The sequence below is a fragment of the Corylus avellana genome, chromosome ca4 (assembly GCF_901000735.1).
Source record: "Corylus avellana chromosome ca4, CavTom2PMs-1.0".
NCBI classification, from domain to species: domain Eukaryota; kingdom Viridiplantae; phylum Streptophyta; class Magnoliopsida; order Fagales; family Betulaceae; genus Corylus; species Corylus avellana.
The window spans coordinates 32,875,866-32,890,363 of record NC_081544.1 but is presented as its reverse complement, the minus strand read 5'-3'; the positions used below and the strand labels follow the sequence as shown (position 1 = coordinate 32,890,363).

At 36.0% G+C, this 14,498-nt stretch overlaps 2 protein-coding genes across 4 annotated transcripts; one reads left to right on the top strand and one right to left on the bottom strand.

The window, feature by feature from the left end:
• Nucleotides 1–638: 638 nt before the first annotated feature.
• LOC132178974 (golgin IMH1) lies at nucleotides 639–6,153 on the bottom strand. 3 transcript variants are annotated; one of them, XM_059591572.1, is made up of 13 exons: nucleotides 5,895–6,153; nucleotides 5,756–5,800; nucleotides 5,565–5,663; nucleotides 5,345–5,455; nucleotides 4,413–4,587; nucleotides 4,212–4,268; nucleotides 3,588–3,724; nucleotides 3,419–3,478; nucleotides 3,254–3,331; nucleotides 2,656–2,729; nucleotides 1,247–2,170; nucleotides 991–1,065; nucleotides 639–900 (listed from the first exon to the last, which is right to left on the bottom strand). In XM_059591572.1, exons 1-11 carry the CDS (start codon nucleotides 5,964–5,966, stop codon nucleotides 1,984–1,986), a joined length of 1,095 nt encoding a protein of 364 aa, XP_059447555.1. In that variant the 5' UTR covers nucleotides 5,967–6,153; the 3' UTR covers nucleotides 639–900; nucleotides 991–1,065; nucleotides 1,247–1,983. The 3 variants fall into 3 exon arrangements, with proteins under 3 accessions (XP_059447555.1, XP_059447557.1, XP_059447556.1); XM_059591574.1 differs by lacking the exons at nucleotides 639–900; nucleotides 991–1,065 and having other exon boundaries at nucleotides 2,158–2,170; nucleotides 3,201–3,331; XM_059591573.1 differs by lacking the exons at nucleotides 639–900; nucleotides 991–1,065; nucleotides 1,247–2,170 and adding an exon at nucleotides 2,503–2,532.
• Nucleotides 6,154–11,755: 5,602 nt separating this feature from the next.
• LOC132178734 (transcription factor BHLH089) lies at nucleotides 11,756–14,478 on the top strand. Its single transcript, XM_059591253.1, has 6 exons — nucleotides 11,756–12,413; nucleotides 12,650–12,847; nucleotides 12,980–13,045; nucleotides 13,195–13,263; nucleotides 13,666–13,737; nucleotides 13,953–14,478. The coding sequence occupies exons 1-6, from the start codon at nucleotides 12,081–12,083 to the stop codon at nucleotides 14,067–14,069; spliced, it is 855 nt and encodes a 284-aa protein (XP_059447236.1). The 5' UTR covers nucleotides 11,756–12,080; the 3' UTR covers nucleotides 14,070–14,478.
• The last annotated feature ends 20 nt before the right edge of the window (nucleotides 14,479–14,498 follow it).

Sequence of the window (14,498 nt, the reverse complement as noted above, 5' to 3'; positions counted from 1 at the left end):
TTGTATTCAACCAAACAAATGTAGGGTGACCCAAATAAAATCTCAAGGAAATCTACGCTTCACCAACTATAATATTCTCCTACATTTAAAAGGTTGTAACTGACCCCAAATTACTTAATTCTCTTTCTTAATCTCATTTATTTGGATTTTCGGTTAAATTTGACAAAAATTTAGAGAAAACATTGCAATTTGTGTAAATTTGAGGGGTAAGTATAATTTTCCAAATTTTAATGTGTAAGAGGGGAGGGAAATTACAAAATCAAGTCTAGCTGAGCCCAGCTGCAATCCTCAGCTGAATACGAATGGGATAACGTATTGAAGCTTTCCCAAAAAAACAAGTGTTTAATTGCAAACAACATATGGCTTGGACAGGCCCATAAATAAAAATGGGCTTAATTGGTCATTACTTTAACTGCAGGATCCAATTGACATCTATAATATTGATTTGGCACTTGAATCTCAAAAAAATAATAAAGTAAGATAATCTCAATGATGATCTAAGTTCCAGGAGCGGACCTGGGTTAGGGCATGCCCCCCTCTATTTTATACTAATTTTTTTTTACTGTATCAGTATTACAAGTCTACAAACCTCACATATTAAATTGTTTTGTCTATCTACCTGGTCAAGGAAAATATGATTATATGAATGAAATAAAATATTGGTGAAATAGATTTTTCTATTCATATACAACTCTAGCAATTAGAAAAAATTTCTATTCATCAGAATCTCTCATTGGACTGAAGATTTAGTAAACAGAAGGCTCCTATTCACAATCCCAATGAATTTGATAAAAAAGAAAAGAATCAAGCAAACTTTTGGAGATCATTGTGCCAAGTGAAATTATCCTTACATCATCACCATACTCGTAAAGGCCATTACCCTAGTACATTATCACACTCCTGCATTTTCAGAATATCTTCTTGTTACTTTTAACAGATATCCCAGACATAATTAAAAAATGAAACTATGTTATAATAAGAAAACCTAACCTGGATCTTCTGAGGCTCTGCTTGTGTTGTTGAGCACTCAGAATCCAAGTGGTGTACTGACCTTGTGCAGTGATCCTACACACACACACACCAAAAAAAAAAAAAGAGAGAAAGATGTACAAATTAGGCATCAGTTGCCGTAGAACAGTTTTTGAAGTGTCAAATATTCCATCAAGTTATAGTTTTCTTCAAGCAATTTGTTAAAGCAATTTAAAATAACTGAGCATCTTGACTATAAGATCAGTCATCTCCATACCTGACCATCATTGGCAGAGATGCTTGGAACATTGGCTGCTGCTTGAGACTCTGAGTAACCTGACTGCGGAAGATAACAGGCAAAGTGTCATTGAACCATTAGAAAAAAGAGCCAGACATGTCTTTTAACACATAACCAAACAATGAAATTCTGAATTTGCAGCTTAGTAAAAACTGTCAACTTGCCTCTGACACACAGGAGTCATTGTTATTGTCCTCCCCTAAGGTGCCAGCAACTTTTTTGTACTCCTCACATAGAAGTGAAGCTGCATCAAAATATTTGGAAATACAAGGCATTCTACACAGATACATAAAAAAGAGAGGGAATGCATGTGTGCATGAATTTCCAATGGCATTTTCGTGAAGTACCCTCAATTACTATGATGTATATAGCCACATCATATCCCATGGAAAGGTATATAATTTTTTTCTTTGCATTGCACTTGAATAAGAGTTCTTCATTTAAACTGACTAATCATTTCACTTATAGGACCAATTTCTATGGGTCTTGAAGTGGCTTTTGATGTTGGTACTATTGCATATGGGTGCTGCTCCATTTGCAGAACAAGTTTCAAAACCCACCAAATTGCACAACAGATTAATGTAGAAAGGGACACGTGAAAGAGAGAATCACCCTGACCAACACCTAGTGCTCCTAGATCGCCATGGGTTACAGTGAATTATTTCCTACTACGGTATCAACAAGCATAGGCTATCTTTCTCATATGATGATTCTCTTCAAGTTGCACAAATGCCATATATTTCAAAATCTATGACTAAACAACTGGTATGAATATAATACAGAAGCCCTACAGAAATAAGAACAAGAAGGAGAAGGCAGAATAAACCTGCATTTTCTGTACAGCCAGTCTCAGATGCCTTATTTGGATATTTTTCTATATTACTTTGAGGCCCGTCTTCAGTCCTGATAAGCCAAAGATGACCAAATATTAAGAATAAGAACTAGCCATCAAAGAAAGACAAAAATCAAATGTGCATTGACCCAATTGGGTAAGAGATGCATGCTCACCTGTTGTGGACAACTACAGGAATACTCCTATTTTACTCCAGTAGAGCATAATCAGTATTTTTGGAGAAAGCCTTAGAATTAAAATGTATGTACAGGCACCCATGCCCACACAAGGAATCAGATGTTAAAGAGGTTCTCTTGGTGGGATATCATGTGTCATTTGTATGCTTGGCATCCAGTGTTGTGGTTCATCTAACAACTAGACCAGAATTACCTGATCCAAATGACCCAACATATACACTTACGTGTCTAGCTCCCTGACAGGAAGAAAGATTATTTCTCTACAGTAATTACTTAAGATTTCAAAATGACACATGCTAATAAGTTTTAGTGCTCCAGAACTTAAACATGAATGATGGCAATGAACATAAGTATCCTACCCATTAACTTCCTTTCCCATAATGATATCACATCCTTCTTGGCATTCCAGTATCGATGAAAATACCCTTTTATCCTGGCATGAGAATCAAATGTATTTCAAACAGAAGCAAATGATTGTGAAAGAAATACGATACTGTAACAACAAAGTAAAACGAAAGTTAGAAGAAAGAAAAATAAAAATTATAAGGTACTCATAAGGAAACAAATGAGGAAGAGAATGACATAAAATTGCCAGAGGCATAACAAAGCACAGTACAAAAAATTTAATAAGTTAAACCATATTTCAGATTCCCATAGATCCACAGAATTGGCACCAATAACAGTCGCATTCAATTGGGTGGCTAGAAGAATTTTAATACTACAGCCAAGCAACTTAATATATAGCATGGACAAAGTGTTTAGGTAAAATTTGAATTCTACATACTATGTGGAATCATCATATTATTAAGTACTCCCCACATTACATGGCATATAATCTCTCTAAGTTAGCATAAGAGTCATCATGGTGATGGAATATTTCTTAAGAGTGAAAAAAGCATAAAACCTTCAAATCAAAAGACTAGCATATTCCACGTCGAGATCAAACTCTTTTCTAACCTCTTCATTCATATTTGTAACGATATCCTGAATCTTCTGTAAGATAATGCTTAAACACCCCACTTCACTATGCAATTCCTGATTATGGAGAAATTTAAAATAAGTTTAGAAAACCAACAAGCACAGACGGGCAGAAATCAATAAACAAAAATCTACTATTCAAACCTCTTTCTCAGAAATAAAATTCTGTATGACCGCATCCTTTGCTGATAGGGTTTTCTGGAGGTTTGCCCAGTTAAGATAAAACACTCATAAAAGTATACCTTCAGTTGAAAGTGCATGTTAATTCTTTGGAGTCCATAAAACACATGATATTCAATTTTTATATGGATATCTCTTCTATTTCATTTTGGTAGTTGTTGCGACTTCTTGCTGCCTCCAGATGGGCTTCTAGCTCTAAAATGATTCTATCCTTTCTTTGTAACTCGTCCTCATCATTTTTCAGTTTATGTTCAAGGTTAGAGATCTTCTCTGCATGAAATAGAGTAAATTATAGTCCTAATAAATCATAAATGCACATAGCGCTTTTGTTAAAAAAATAAAGCGTTAGGCAAAACTATAATAAAGAAAAGTAATATATGAGCACTTTGGCTGAATCCAAATAAATGATGTGATATGCTCCAGAGTTGTATGATATTATTGTTTGTTTATTATAATCAAACAACATGAATTTATATAGGGCAGTGCCATTTTCATACCAATATTAGCTATTTCCGCACCATCCTTTCTCAAATGGTGGGAACCAATGGAGGAATGGACCCATTGTGGGAGCCACCTTGTGAGAAAGGATGGTGCTGAAAAGCATATTTTGGTCTGGAAAGGAGTAATTCCTTTCAATATAACACACATAGTTACATATATACGGGGAAAAAAGAGAGTTATATATACACAAATATGTATATTTTATAGTACAAAGTGAAGAGCTAATTAAAGCAGGTGAATGAGAATTTGGCATTACCAACAAAAACTTTTTCAAATACAGGGACTTTATCCATTTTGCTCTTTAAGCCGGCAACTGAATAGAAAAGGCGAAGTTAAAAAGTAATCTGATGCTGCAACTTTCATGAAATTATGAATCGGTCTATGTCAAAAATTTAAAAATGAGCTAATAATAATAAATTTACACCTGGAATAAGTAATAGTTCAGAAAGCTACTTGCCTACTTCCTCTTTTTCACTCACAAGGCATTGCACATCATTGACAACTTGCTTGATACAAAATGCCTCCTTTACTATTGAATCAAATAATAATAAATGAGATTTTATCTTCTCAGATAGGACAGTGAGCTTTCTATCTCTGGTTTCAATTGAACGTTTCATTTCACAAGTAGATTCCTGCACACAGTTATGACATCATAAAACCATATACTACTCAAATACATTTCTTGATATGAAGAAATCTGAGGTTTGGATTCAACCAGAGAAATACTATTGCGTGATGATTTATTCATACATTAAGTATATTTGTAGAACATTCTAGCTCCCGGATTGTGCAGAATATGACCTTCATCCCTCAACATATGGGTAGTCACTAATACACTGAGCTTCATGGAATTCTAGAATTATGTAAATCAGAGCATAAGGCTTAACATATTACTTATCAATTTTCCAAGGAACTTAGAAATAAGATTAAATTCATGATTCCAAAGGTAACATATGCAAAGGATGAAACACAAATAGCAGAGATGGTTTCTTTGCAGATCAAAATTTAAAGACATGACAGTAGCTATGCACTGCAGAGAAGCACTAGGTAATCAAAGTAAACCATCTCATGAAAGGGAATTCACCTAATACTTTTAGTGCCCAAATTCACATGTATTTCATATATTCAGCTATGCCATTCACATGCTTGAGCTGTTTTACACTGAATTCATCATAAAGTCCATTCTCTATACACCACTTGGCTGAAAAGGCACCGCCATGTTTAATCATAACATCTTCAGATTTATTTCTGCCTTCCTTTCTCTGGAATTCAATATGTACCATGCCACTATTTTACTAGCTTACCCATCTTCATCCTCTCCTCCACAAAGTGATAATTAACAAAAGTAACAATCATTTGCGTTATAGAAAGGATCGGAGAGTATAAAACCTCATAAGCATTCACAAAACTTTCCCGTGATTGAAGTAGGCTTTGTATTGTTTCCTTCAGTTCTTTTTGCTTGTGCTCGAGTAAAGCATTGTCGTCTTGAAGGCAGTTCACCTGAGGCAACACAATTGAGTTGATAACAAGTATCAACAACAACCTTTTATTTCTAAAGAGCATTTCAACAAGCACATAGGCCGCAAAGTCTATCCAGAAATTCATAAACCTTCCTCTCGAGTTTCTGCCGCAGTTCCTTGGACAAAGCTAACTCCGTTTGCAATTCCTGGAACTTTCTGCTATGCTCTTCCTCATTTTGCTTTTGCTTCTGCATCCAAACACCAAAAATCCTAGATTGAAAGGAAAACCGCAAAAAAAAAAAAAAAAAAATTGGAAGCGAACTAATTCGAAGAAAGAAACCTGAATTTGAAGATGAAGTTGTTCGGTGGCCGAGCGTTCCCTTTCCTGAAAATTTAAATATATATATATTCATATAAACACTAAAACACACACACACAAACACTCGGAGATTTAGTGGATTCGAGATGGAAAATCGTACTCTGAGCTCTTCAACTTCGGTGATTAGCGTTCGGAGCTGGAGCTTGAATTTAGACAATTCAAGCAAACCCATTTTTCCCTTAAGATATGGTTCAGTTCAGATACTCGTATTTCTTCTTCTTGAAAATTGCTTCTGTTTCAACCTTTTAGTTTTCGATTCAATCTCTCGAAAGGATTGCCAAGACAAAGTTTTCAATGGGCCGCCCGTCGTTTAAAAAACAAAAAATAAATAAGCAGCAGAAACTGTATTTTCCCGCCATCTAAAGTATTTGAACTCAAATGTATATTTACCCAAAATACTATTCTTGCATGGCCAGAAACATTAAAAACTCATTGCGATGTATTTTCAAAGCAAAGATTGGGGACAAGCCCTAATTGAATTTCAAGAATTTGGCGCAAACGTTTAATTTATTTTTTATTTTTTAAGCGCGGCAAGTGCAACTATATGTCTATTCAAATTCTTTTTTAATAAGTGCAGTCAAACACATAAAATATTTAATTAAAATGTGAGATGAATGACAAATACAAGGTTTAAACCCATTACTCTGATATCATGGGTAAAAAATTATTGAGTTAATTACTTAATTAATATAATATTATAAGATATACAATGTATGTATAACTGTATAAGAACAATGATCCTTTTAAGATAAAAATTGAATGATCAAAATATCAATAATGACCTTCTATGAAGACAACTGTAGAACCTGAATCAAAATAATGAAAAAAAATATCATTTATAACACATTACATATGGTTGGCCTCTGATTTTTGCCCTCCGGTCTCCATTACCGTGTGTATTCATCATGCACCAATGAGTGACTTACACGCGCCAGCCAAGAATCTTGCTCCTTCGTTGCTGCTAATGTTTAAGTTTTTTTTGCTTACTTTCTTGTATTTATGTTTGTTCTATTATTATTATTATTATTATTTTGGTGGGTTTTATTCTCTTTTAGTTACTGTAGTTTGATTTTTTTGTGTGGAGATTGCTTCCTCAATCGGAGATCGTTACTCCCTTTTAACAGATCTAGATGGGAATTCAATGTGTCTCCTTCAACGGCTTCATTTTAGTGGGCGTTGTTTCAAAGCTAGTAAACTCTTTGGCTTGCTTCAAATACCACTTTGAAGGTGCCATTTCTTGGTCTATTGACCAAGATCTAGAGGACTAGGCCATTTTTTTTTTGGCTCATTTTCTATTTATTTGTATTTTCTTTGGGAGCTCAATGAATATTAATGGAGTACCAATGAAGATGAGAAGTACCACTTTAATATGCCCAATCTCTCTCTCTCTCTAGTGTACAACTAAGCAATGGGTTCTTCAGTTCAAGCAAATTAAAGGAGCAAAGAAGAGCTAGAAACGTAGCCAAGAATTAAGATTTTATCCACCACACCCGTCATTGTCTTCAGGTCTTTACATCTCTCTCCAAAAGCATGCACAGTTCAATTCAACTGGACAGCTAGCCGACCAAAAACAAAAAAATCAAACTTGACATGATATAATCCTGAATCAAGTTGAATAGAAATGCCAATCACCAGGTTTATCAAGTGAAAGAATGAAAATGGAGTAGCCTATTGGAAGTGGAAATGGGTCACAATCGAGCCGTCTATTAAACTTATCTCAACATGTTCCTTGAAGAAGCTGGCTAGCTGCTGCTGCTGCTGCCAAATGTCTGTCGTCTGCCTTATCTTGCAACAATGTACAGGGCTCACAGCTTGATTTCAACAAAGTCATAATTGATCAAGAATCCAGCTTGAATGCTGATTGGTAAACCACACAAGCTAGAGCTCCCCAGTACTGTTCAAATTATTGGTTTTTGAGGGTCCACAAGTGTTGTACAATTTGTTCCCAAGAGTCAAGAGTGGGCCATTTCTCTCTGTTCCTTTGGCTAAAACTGGTTGTCCAAGTTCCATTAATTCCTCCACCTTGCCTTGCAGCTGGCAGCCTGCCTGTCACAATTCATATCTACACACACATATTGCATACCAGTAAGCAAGTGACCATTAAGAGCCATTCTCTACACAATCAAACTTCTCTGCTCATTAACCCCACCAATAATATATGTATAATATGTTTCTTGGGTAAATCTGAAGCTGGTTTTACTGCTAAAAGAAAGCCAAAATATGATTATTTTTTTTTCTCTCTCTGGTTTAACTTGGTAATTTAGTTAAAGCAACGAAATTAACTCCTGGGGCAACATCCTTGAGGAGGGGACCCAACACATCAACAGATTGGACTTGTACTGATGAGGAGTCCTAAGGATTCATAAAGCATAAACCATTGGTCGATAGATAGAGCCGACATCTATAACTGTCATCCACTGTACAATACGGGCCAAAGATGCCGTGTGTATCCTTTTCTTTTTTCTTTGCTTGGCCCATTGATGGTGATGGTTGGAATTGTAGGGACAATTAATTATAAGTGAAGTTTGTTGCAACTAAAATTGCCTTTTCTTTTTCTTTCCCCATCACTTTGGCTTCACAACAGTAAACACCTACATTTACCATTAAAGAAGATCTCAAAAGGTCACATTTATAGGAGAAATATGGTAGCTAGGTGAAAAGAATATTACACATAGGGTAATTAAATCTCATTTCAATTAAATATTAATCTTTTGATCAACTGGAGCTTATTAGCGTCCCACTTAAAGTGATGAAATTCCGTGACTGAAGCAAAATGGCATATGAATCAACAGGATGGCTGGTACTCTGGTAGATATATTAATACACCAAACTAATCGGTGGAGAATGTAGTTTTCTGAATTTGTGATAGTTTCTTGATGCAACAGTGAAGTAAATGCACAAAGTCATGCATTTTGCACATGTAGTTTTTTTTTAACAGATAGATCTCATGATGAGCCACGATGATGTCATCGCAATCTTACCACGTGCTGAAAATAATATCAATTAATAAGCTTCCATTGCTTGATTAGTTGATTTGGTGTTAGCCAAATCTATCGCGTTGGGTTGGGCATATCGAATGTGACGAAAAGCCGATTTGTGGACGCTATTTTGAGAACGGAGTAGCCTACTCTTTCTGCCAAATTGCCAAATCATATATGATATATGCCTAACTAAATATTTGATCTTTTTGCAATTGGAAGGAGTATCCAACGGTCAAAGTAATTGAAAAGTGGGTTAGTTTAATCAAATACCCAATGGCCAATACATGAGAATTTCAGAAGATGTACGCAACCCTTGTCTCTGATTTAATCACAGTCCTTTCTTTAATTTCTTGCGATGTTGGCTGAAACGGGCAAAGGCAGTGTCGTATGCTATTCCTTTGCGACTTTTTGAAGCACGTGAGAATTGGGTCTTAATCATAGGAGAAGAAAACCGCTACCGAGCGGGCCTACAGTTTCGTTTTGTGGTTCAGCTGACATTTGACAAGCACCACTCCTTGAAGCGTGCATGAAATGGGGATCACATTTTGCCCAACAAGAAAGGATGCCTATTTGATGGGTTCCTCCATTTGCATGTGGGATTTGATCAATTCCATGCTTTGTGAGCAATAAAATCGCTGTCAGTGGCTACTACTTTTATGTTTCTTGAAATTGTAAGAGGCCAAACGGGTGATGACTTTCTGTAAAGATTATATTGGAGATCCATAGTATATTGTGTTGGAATGCAGAAGTGGGACAATTTGCAGTTCATAGTTTTCAAACCTTTCTCAACCAATTAAATGAAATCCATCTAGGCCTTGTTTGGGAGCAGCTAAGTTTAATTTAATGGATGTTAACAAAAATGGGTAAAAAAATGTTAACAAACGCATAAAATAAACTAATAAAAAAAAAAAGGATAGGTAGTTAAAATAGAGAAAAAAAAAAAATTGTGATTCTTTGGCTATAATTTGTTGAGCGGGATGTGGATGCTCCAGCTATATCTCTTTCAAGGTTCATTAAGTGCTTTTGTCACCAATGGTAGATTAGCGGATCAAGATCCTCTACTATCCCATTTGGCTTTTTGATTTTTCATGTCAAAAGTGTGTTTATAAATCAAATCACATAAAGTATTATGTTTGGAAATGCATTTTAAAAGTGATGGTTTGGAAATATAAAAAGAAAAAATTTACGTTTTCAAATCTTAGGTAAGTGGGTGAGTTTTTAAGAATGCACGATTTTAAAAGTCAGACTGCAATTTTAAAGGTCAAACTATAATTTTACCAAAAACTTTAATGCGTTTTTAAAAATTTGTTGTCATTACCTATGTTTTTAATTGCTATTTTTCAAGTGAAATATAAAGTATTCATTTAGTTGTTCATATCAAATTTTATAGACCTAATTGTATATATACTGTCATATAGTGAATATGTCGTTATGTCATTTTGTTTTGTTTTTTGTTTTTTGTTTTTTTTTTTTTTTTTTTGTGTAAATGTGATAACATGTACATCATTATATACAACAAAACAACACTTGGACCATTACATCAGCAAGCACATCATGGGTGCATATGATGCTAACCAAGGTTAACTATGAGGTGTTACATTTGGTGCGCTAAATAAGAATTAGAAACATCCAATTGCAGTAAATGTAAAATTTTTGGAAATGTAAGATATTGGACATATAATCAGATCTCAAGCAATTACGTGCAGGGCAGATAATTGTGAGAGAGTTTTTATGAAGCTTACCTGTCTAGTCTAGACAAGTATTTGAATAACCCAATACTTATTTAGACACATGTGCCTTATAAGAATATCGGACAATTGCTTGCGTTTACTAGCAATTGGATAAGATAATTGCTTAAGATCTAAAGATTTCGTTGTAAAAAGATGAAAAAGGTTTGGGGACAAGTATCATGTTCAGATTGTTAAACAGAACAAACAAAAAAAGAAAGGGCATTTGCATAAAGGAAGCACTAAAGTAGTATTGAGTTGATATGATATTCATTCTTAGCATCATATACTTGGCAACGTGGTTTAGAAGAATTTCATCACCAATAATTTGATCATTATGTTCATTTTATTGATCTCTACGCTTTACCTTCTAAGGCTGCATTTAGAAGATTACCTACATATTGACTTGGATCACCTCACTTTTCGTGCATCTCAAGGACTCCCTCTATTTATTCTTTAATCCAAATCAACGATCAACGATCATTGGAACCATGAAGTGTAGCACTCCCATGTCATGAATCATGATGCAAATTTATATCTCTTAATTATTTAACATTAACAAATATTTTTAGAAAAAAAAAAAGAAGAAGAATAAATTCTGCATTTACAAATGTTGCTCTGTAATTTGATTTTAGAAAACAATGTAATATATTATTTTTGGGAGGTGAAATAAAAATAATTTGGAATCTTGTTAGTCTAAGCACGTCAACAAAAGAGACTGATTAACGGTGGGCCTCCCCCTTTTATGGAATCCGATATTTGATTATCAGATGAGCCTATTATCCCTAATCAAATCTAAAACCATGCGTCATTCATTAACTTTACCATAAATAGACTTACTTATATCTATCACAATCATCACAATCATTAATAACCTTCAAAAGTATATAACCTTTAACTAAATCTTTTGTTAATCAATCACTCGCACTTTTTATTTTACACGTATATATATATATATATTAAATTATGTGAAGCGAGAAAACCCCACCGGCTCAGTTTGTACATTGAATTTTGTACTTTACGCTAGCTGAGGTACGTGACCCCAGCTCTGAAGCCCAAAAATCCCCTGCCCTGCTGACGAGTACGCCATCCGTGTCATCCACACCGTTGATAAGGCAGAAGATGGAGTTGATGGGAGTTTAGATTGATCGGACGGTGGAGGACGAAGGTACAGGTGTGCCTGAGGAAGAGAGAGGAAGAGCCGGGTATTGAAAGGGCTGGTCCTGGACTGGAGACTGGACCCTCCGAGAAAACCTCACTGGAAGTGACTTTTGTTTGCTACTCCCGAGGTCTCTGTCTCTGAATAGCGAGTGGTGGTGGACAGAGAAAGAGAAACACTGTGCGCACCAACCTCCACTGTCCAAGGAGATCACACACACGCAAAACACACACCACCTTCAACTTCGCCTTCGTTTTCCGTTCTAGCTCAAACGCGCTATCTTTCTCTAGGCTTCTTTTTCGAAGCTGCTACTTCTGTGACTCTGTTTCTCTCTCTGGCTCCTAACTTGGCTTATCAAGCTTATTAATGTGAGGGATTGTAATCCGAATAAGGCTGTGTTGTTGTGTTGTGCGTGAGAAATGGATCCGCCGGCGATGATGAACGAGGGGTCGTTTACGAGCGCGAATGCGGCGCCATACAACCTGGCGGAGATCTGGCAGTTCCCGATGAATGGCGGCGCGGGGGTGGGGGAGTTCGGAGGGGGATTGGGGCTGAGGAGCGCGCAGTTCGGGGACGTTAGCGGTGCGAATCGTGACGTTTCGGGCAGTGATCCGATGAGTTTGGACCTGAGAGCGAATCCCGGCGGTGGTGACAGAGGCGGTGCCAATGGCGGTGGTGCGAGGAAGCGGCGTGATTTGGAGGACGAGTCCGCCAAGGGCGTCTCCACCAGCAATGGCAATGGCAATGGCGCGGTATTAATTTGTTCGAAAATCATCAACTTTTGTTTATGAGCTTTGCTAAATCTATGGACAAATCTAGAATTGATTGAACGAATTGAGAATTGGGTGTCTGAGTTAAATAGCTTGTAAATCATGTTTTAGTTCCTAATTTGATGCTCTGTTCAGAGAATGAAAACAGAGTGTTTGACAGTTTGTGGATGTTTAGCTTTAATTAGATAAGTTGTGATGATGGGTGCCAAATTGCGCAGAATGACTGCGAGGGGAAGCGGCTGAAAACACCAGGATGTGGGGATGAGAATGGTGATTCAAAAGCTGAAGCAGAAGGCAGTTCAGGCAAGCGTGTGGAACAGAATACTCAACCAGCGGCGGAGCCGCCCAAGCAAGACTACATCCACGTACGAGCAAGAAGGGGTCAAGCTACTGACAGCCACAGTCTAGCGGAAAGAGTAATTTTCTCACTTGAATCCTCTTGACCGTTGACACTGTTGCTTATTTTGGATTACTTGGGGCTTTAGATCCAGATATAAAAGTGACTTGCATGAAAGCTATTGAATGAGTTTTGCTGATTTGGTGCACAGGCTAGAAGAGAAAAGATAAGCGAGAGGATGAAAATTCTCCAGGATCTGGTCCCTGGTTGTAACAAGGTATGGTTTTACTATTTCTGGAAATAAAAATGTTTTTCTACAGTTTAACTCCCATCTCATGTTCTTCTATTTATTTGAGATTTACTTTCAGTTTCCTTTAAAGTTCTTGACATGGGATTACTGTTTACCGAGTTTGCTTTTGAATTCAGGTTATTGGCAAAGCGCTGGTTCTTGATGAAATAATTAATTACATCCAATCACTACAGCGTCAGGTTGAGGTATGAATTGAATCCTTTAAATAATTTAGATTTTTTTTTTGGGGGGCTAACTAATGGTCTCTTTGGTATAGTAGTTTTAAAATGTGTGGTTTGAAAAAAATAATGATTTAAAATGTAGTTAGTAAAGATATGATTTTTAAAAATATAATTAGCTTTTGGTAAATTCTCGTTTGGTCTTTAAAATCATGTGTTCTTTTTTATTTTGTTTATATGCACTCTTTAGCTGTGATTTGACAGCATATATATATATATTTTTTTTATGTTTTCAGATTATCATTTTTTTCTCAAACGGGACGCTTCTCATGTTTTTGTTTGAAAATGCACTTTTGACTTCCGAAATTGCAGGACGAAACTGACTCTAAATCCAGAGTTAAGCCTTATAAAGTTTATTGGATTTTGCAGTTCTTGTCGATGAAGCTTGAAGCAGTTAATACAAGAGTGAATCCTGGTATTGAAGTTTTTCCTACTAAAGATGTAAGTCCCAACTATATGTACATATATTGAAATTTATGTTGGTCCTCTGTTTAATACATTTCTCTTTGAATGCTAGCGTAGGTATTCCCTTTTTTTATTGCTCTTGATTTTTTGAATTACTAACTTTGCACAAAAAGAGTAAAATCATTAAAGGAAATGGAGTTTTTTCTAGATTTAATTTAGCAATCAGTTGATAATAGTTCCAATGTTTACAGACATTTGATACTGCTGGCATGGCATTTGGTTCACAAGCTACAAGGGAGTACACTCGTGGGTCTTCACCAGAGTGGTTGCACATGCAGGTTGGTGGTGGTTTTGAGAGAACAACATAGTCGATGAAGTCATCATCGTTCATGCCCCAAAAGGAAAAGAAAAAAAAAAAAAAATGAAGTACTTGATTAGTAATAAAAGCATTAAGAAGCAATGCTTACTCCTTCAGTGGTTGCCACTGAATATACCCCCATATACCCCAACATATTAAACCAAAAAGAGACGCATCAGGCATGGAGCTGTGGAATTGCTGTCTATAAGACTGCCTTTTAAGTTACTATATGAACAACTCCATTTGTTTGTGTGTTGGAATATGAATTCTTTTGCTTCATATAGTTTGTACTTTGTAGCAGGCTTCAAAGTTGTCTCTCTGCTAATACCCAATCATAACCCTTCATTTTGGAGGTCCTGACTGAGTTGACAACGGGCCTTTCTTTCTTGGTAAAAAGTCTTTCATGAATTTCTACTGCACATTTTCTTTTTGATTTTGT

What these genes read in the sequence shown, in the direction of transcription:
- LOC132178974 (XM_059591572.1), bottom strand. Translation starts at nt 5,966, where the DNA reads ATGGGTTTGCTTGAATTGTCTAAATTCAAGCTCCAGCTCCGAACGCTA. An exon ending in GGCAGAAACTCGAGAGGAAG is followed by an intron (nt 5,456 to 5,564) that starts GTTTATGAATTT and finishes GTGTTGCCTCAG; the next exon opens with GTGAACTGCCTTCAAGACGA. An exon ending in ATTTGAAAAAGTTTTTGTTG is followed by an intron (nt 3,725 to 4,211) that starts GTAATGCCAAAT and finishes TATTTCATGCAG; the next exon opens with AGAAGATCTCTAACCTTGAA.
- LOC132178734 (XM_059591253.1), top strand. Translation starts at nt 12,081, where the DNA reads ATGGATCCGCCGGCGATGATGAACGAGGGGTCGTTTACGAGCGCGAAT. An exon ending in GCCACAGTCTAGCGGAAAGA is followed by an intron (nt 12,848 to 12,979) that starts GTAATTTTCTCA and finishes TTTGGTGCACAG; the next exon opens with GCTAGAAGAGAAAAGATAAG. An exon ending in AAGTTTTTCCTACTAAAGAT is followed by an intron (nt 13,738 to 13,952) that starts GTAAGTCCCAAC and finishes CAATGTTTACAG; the next exon opens with ACATTTGATACTGCTGGCAT.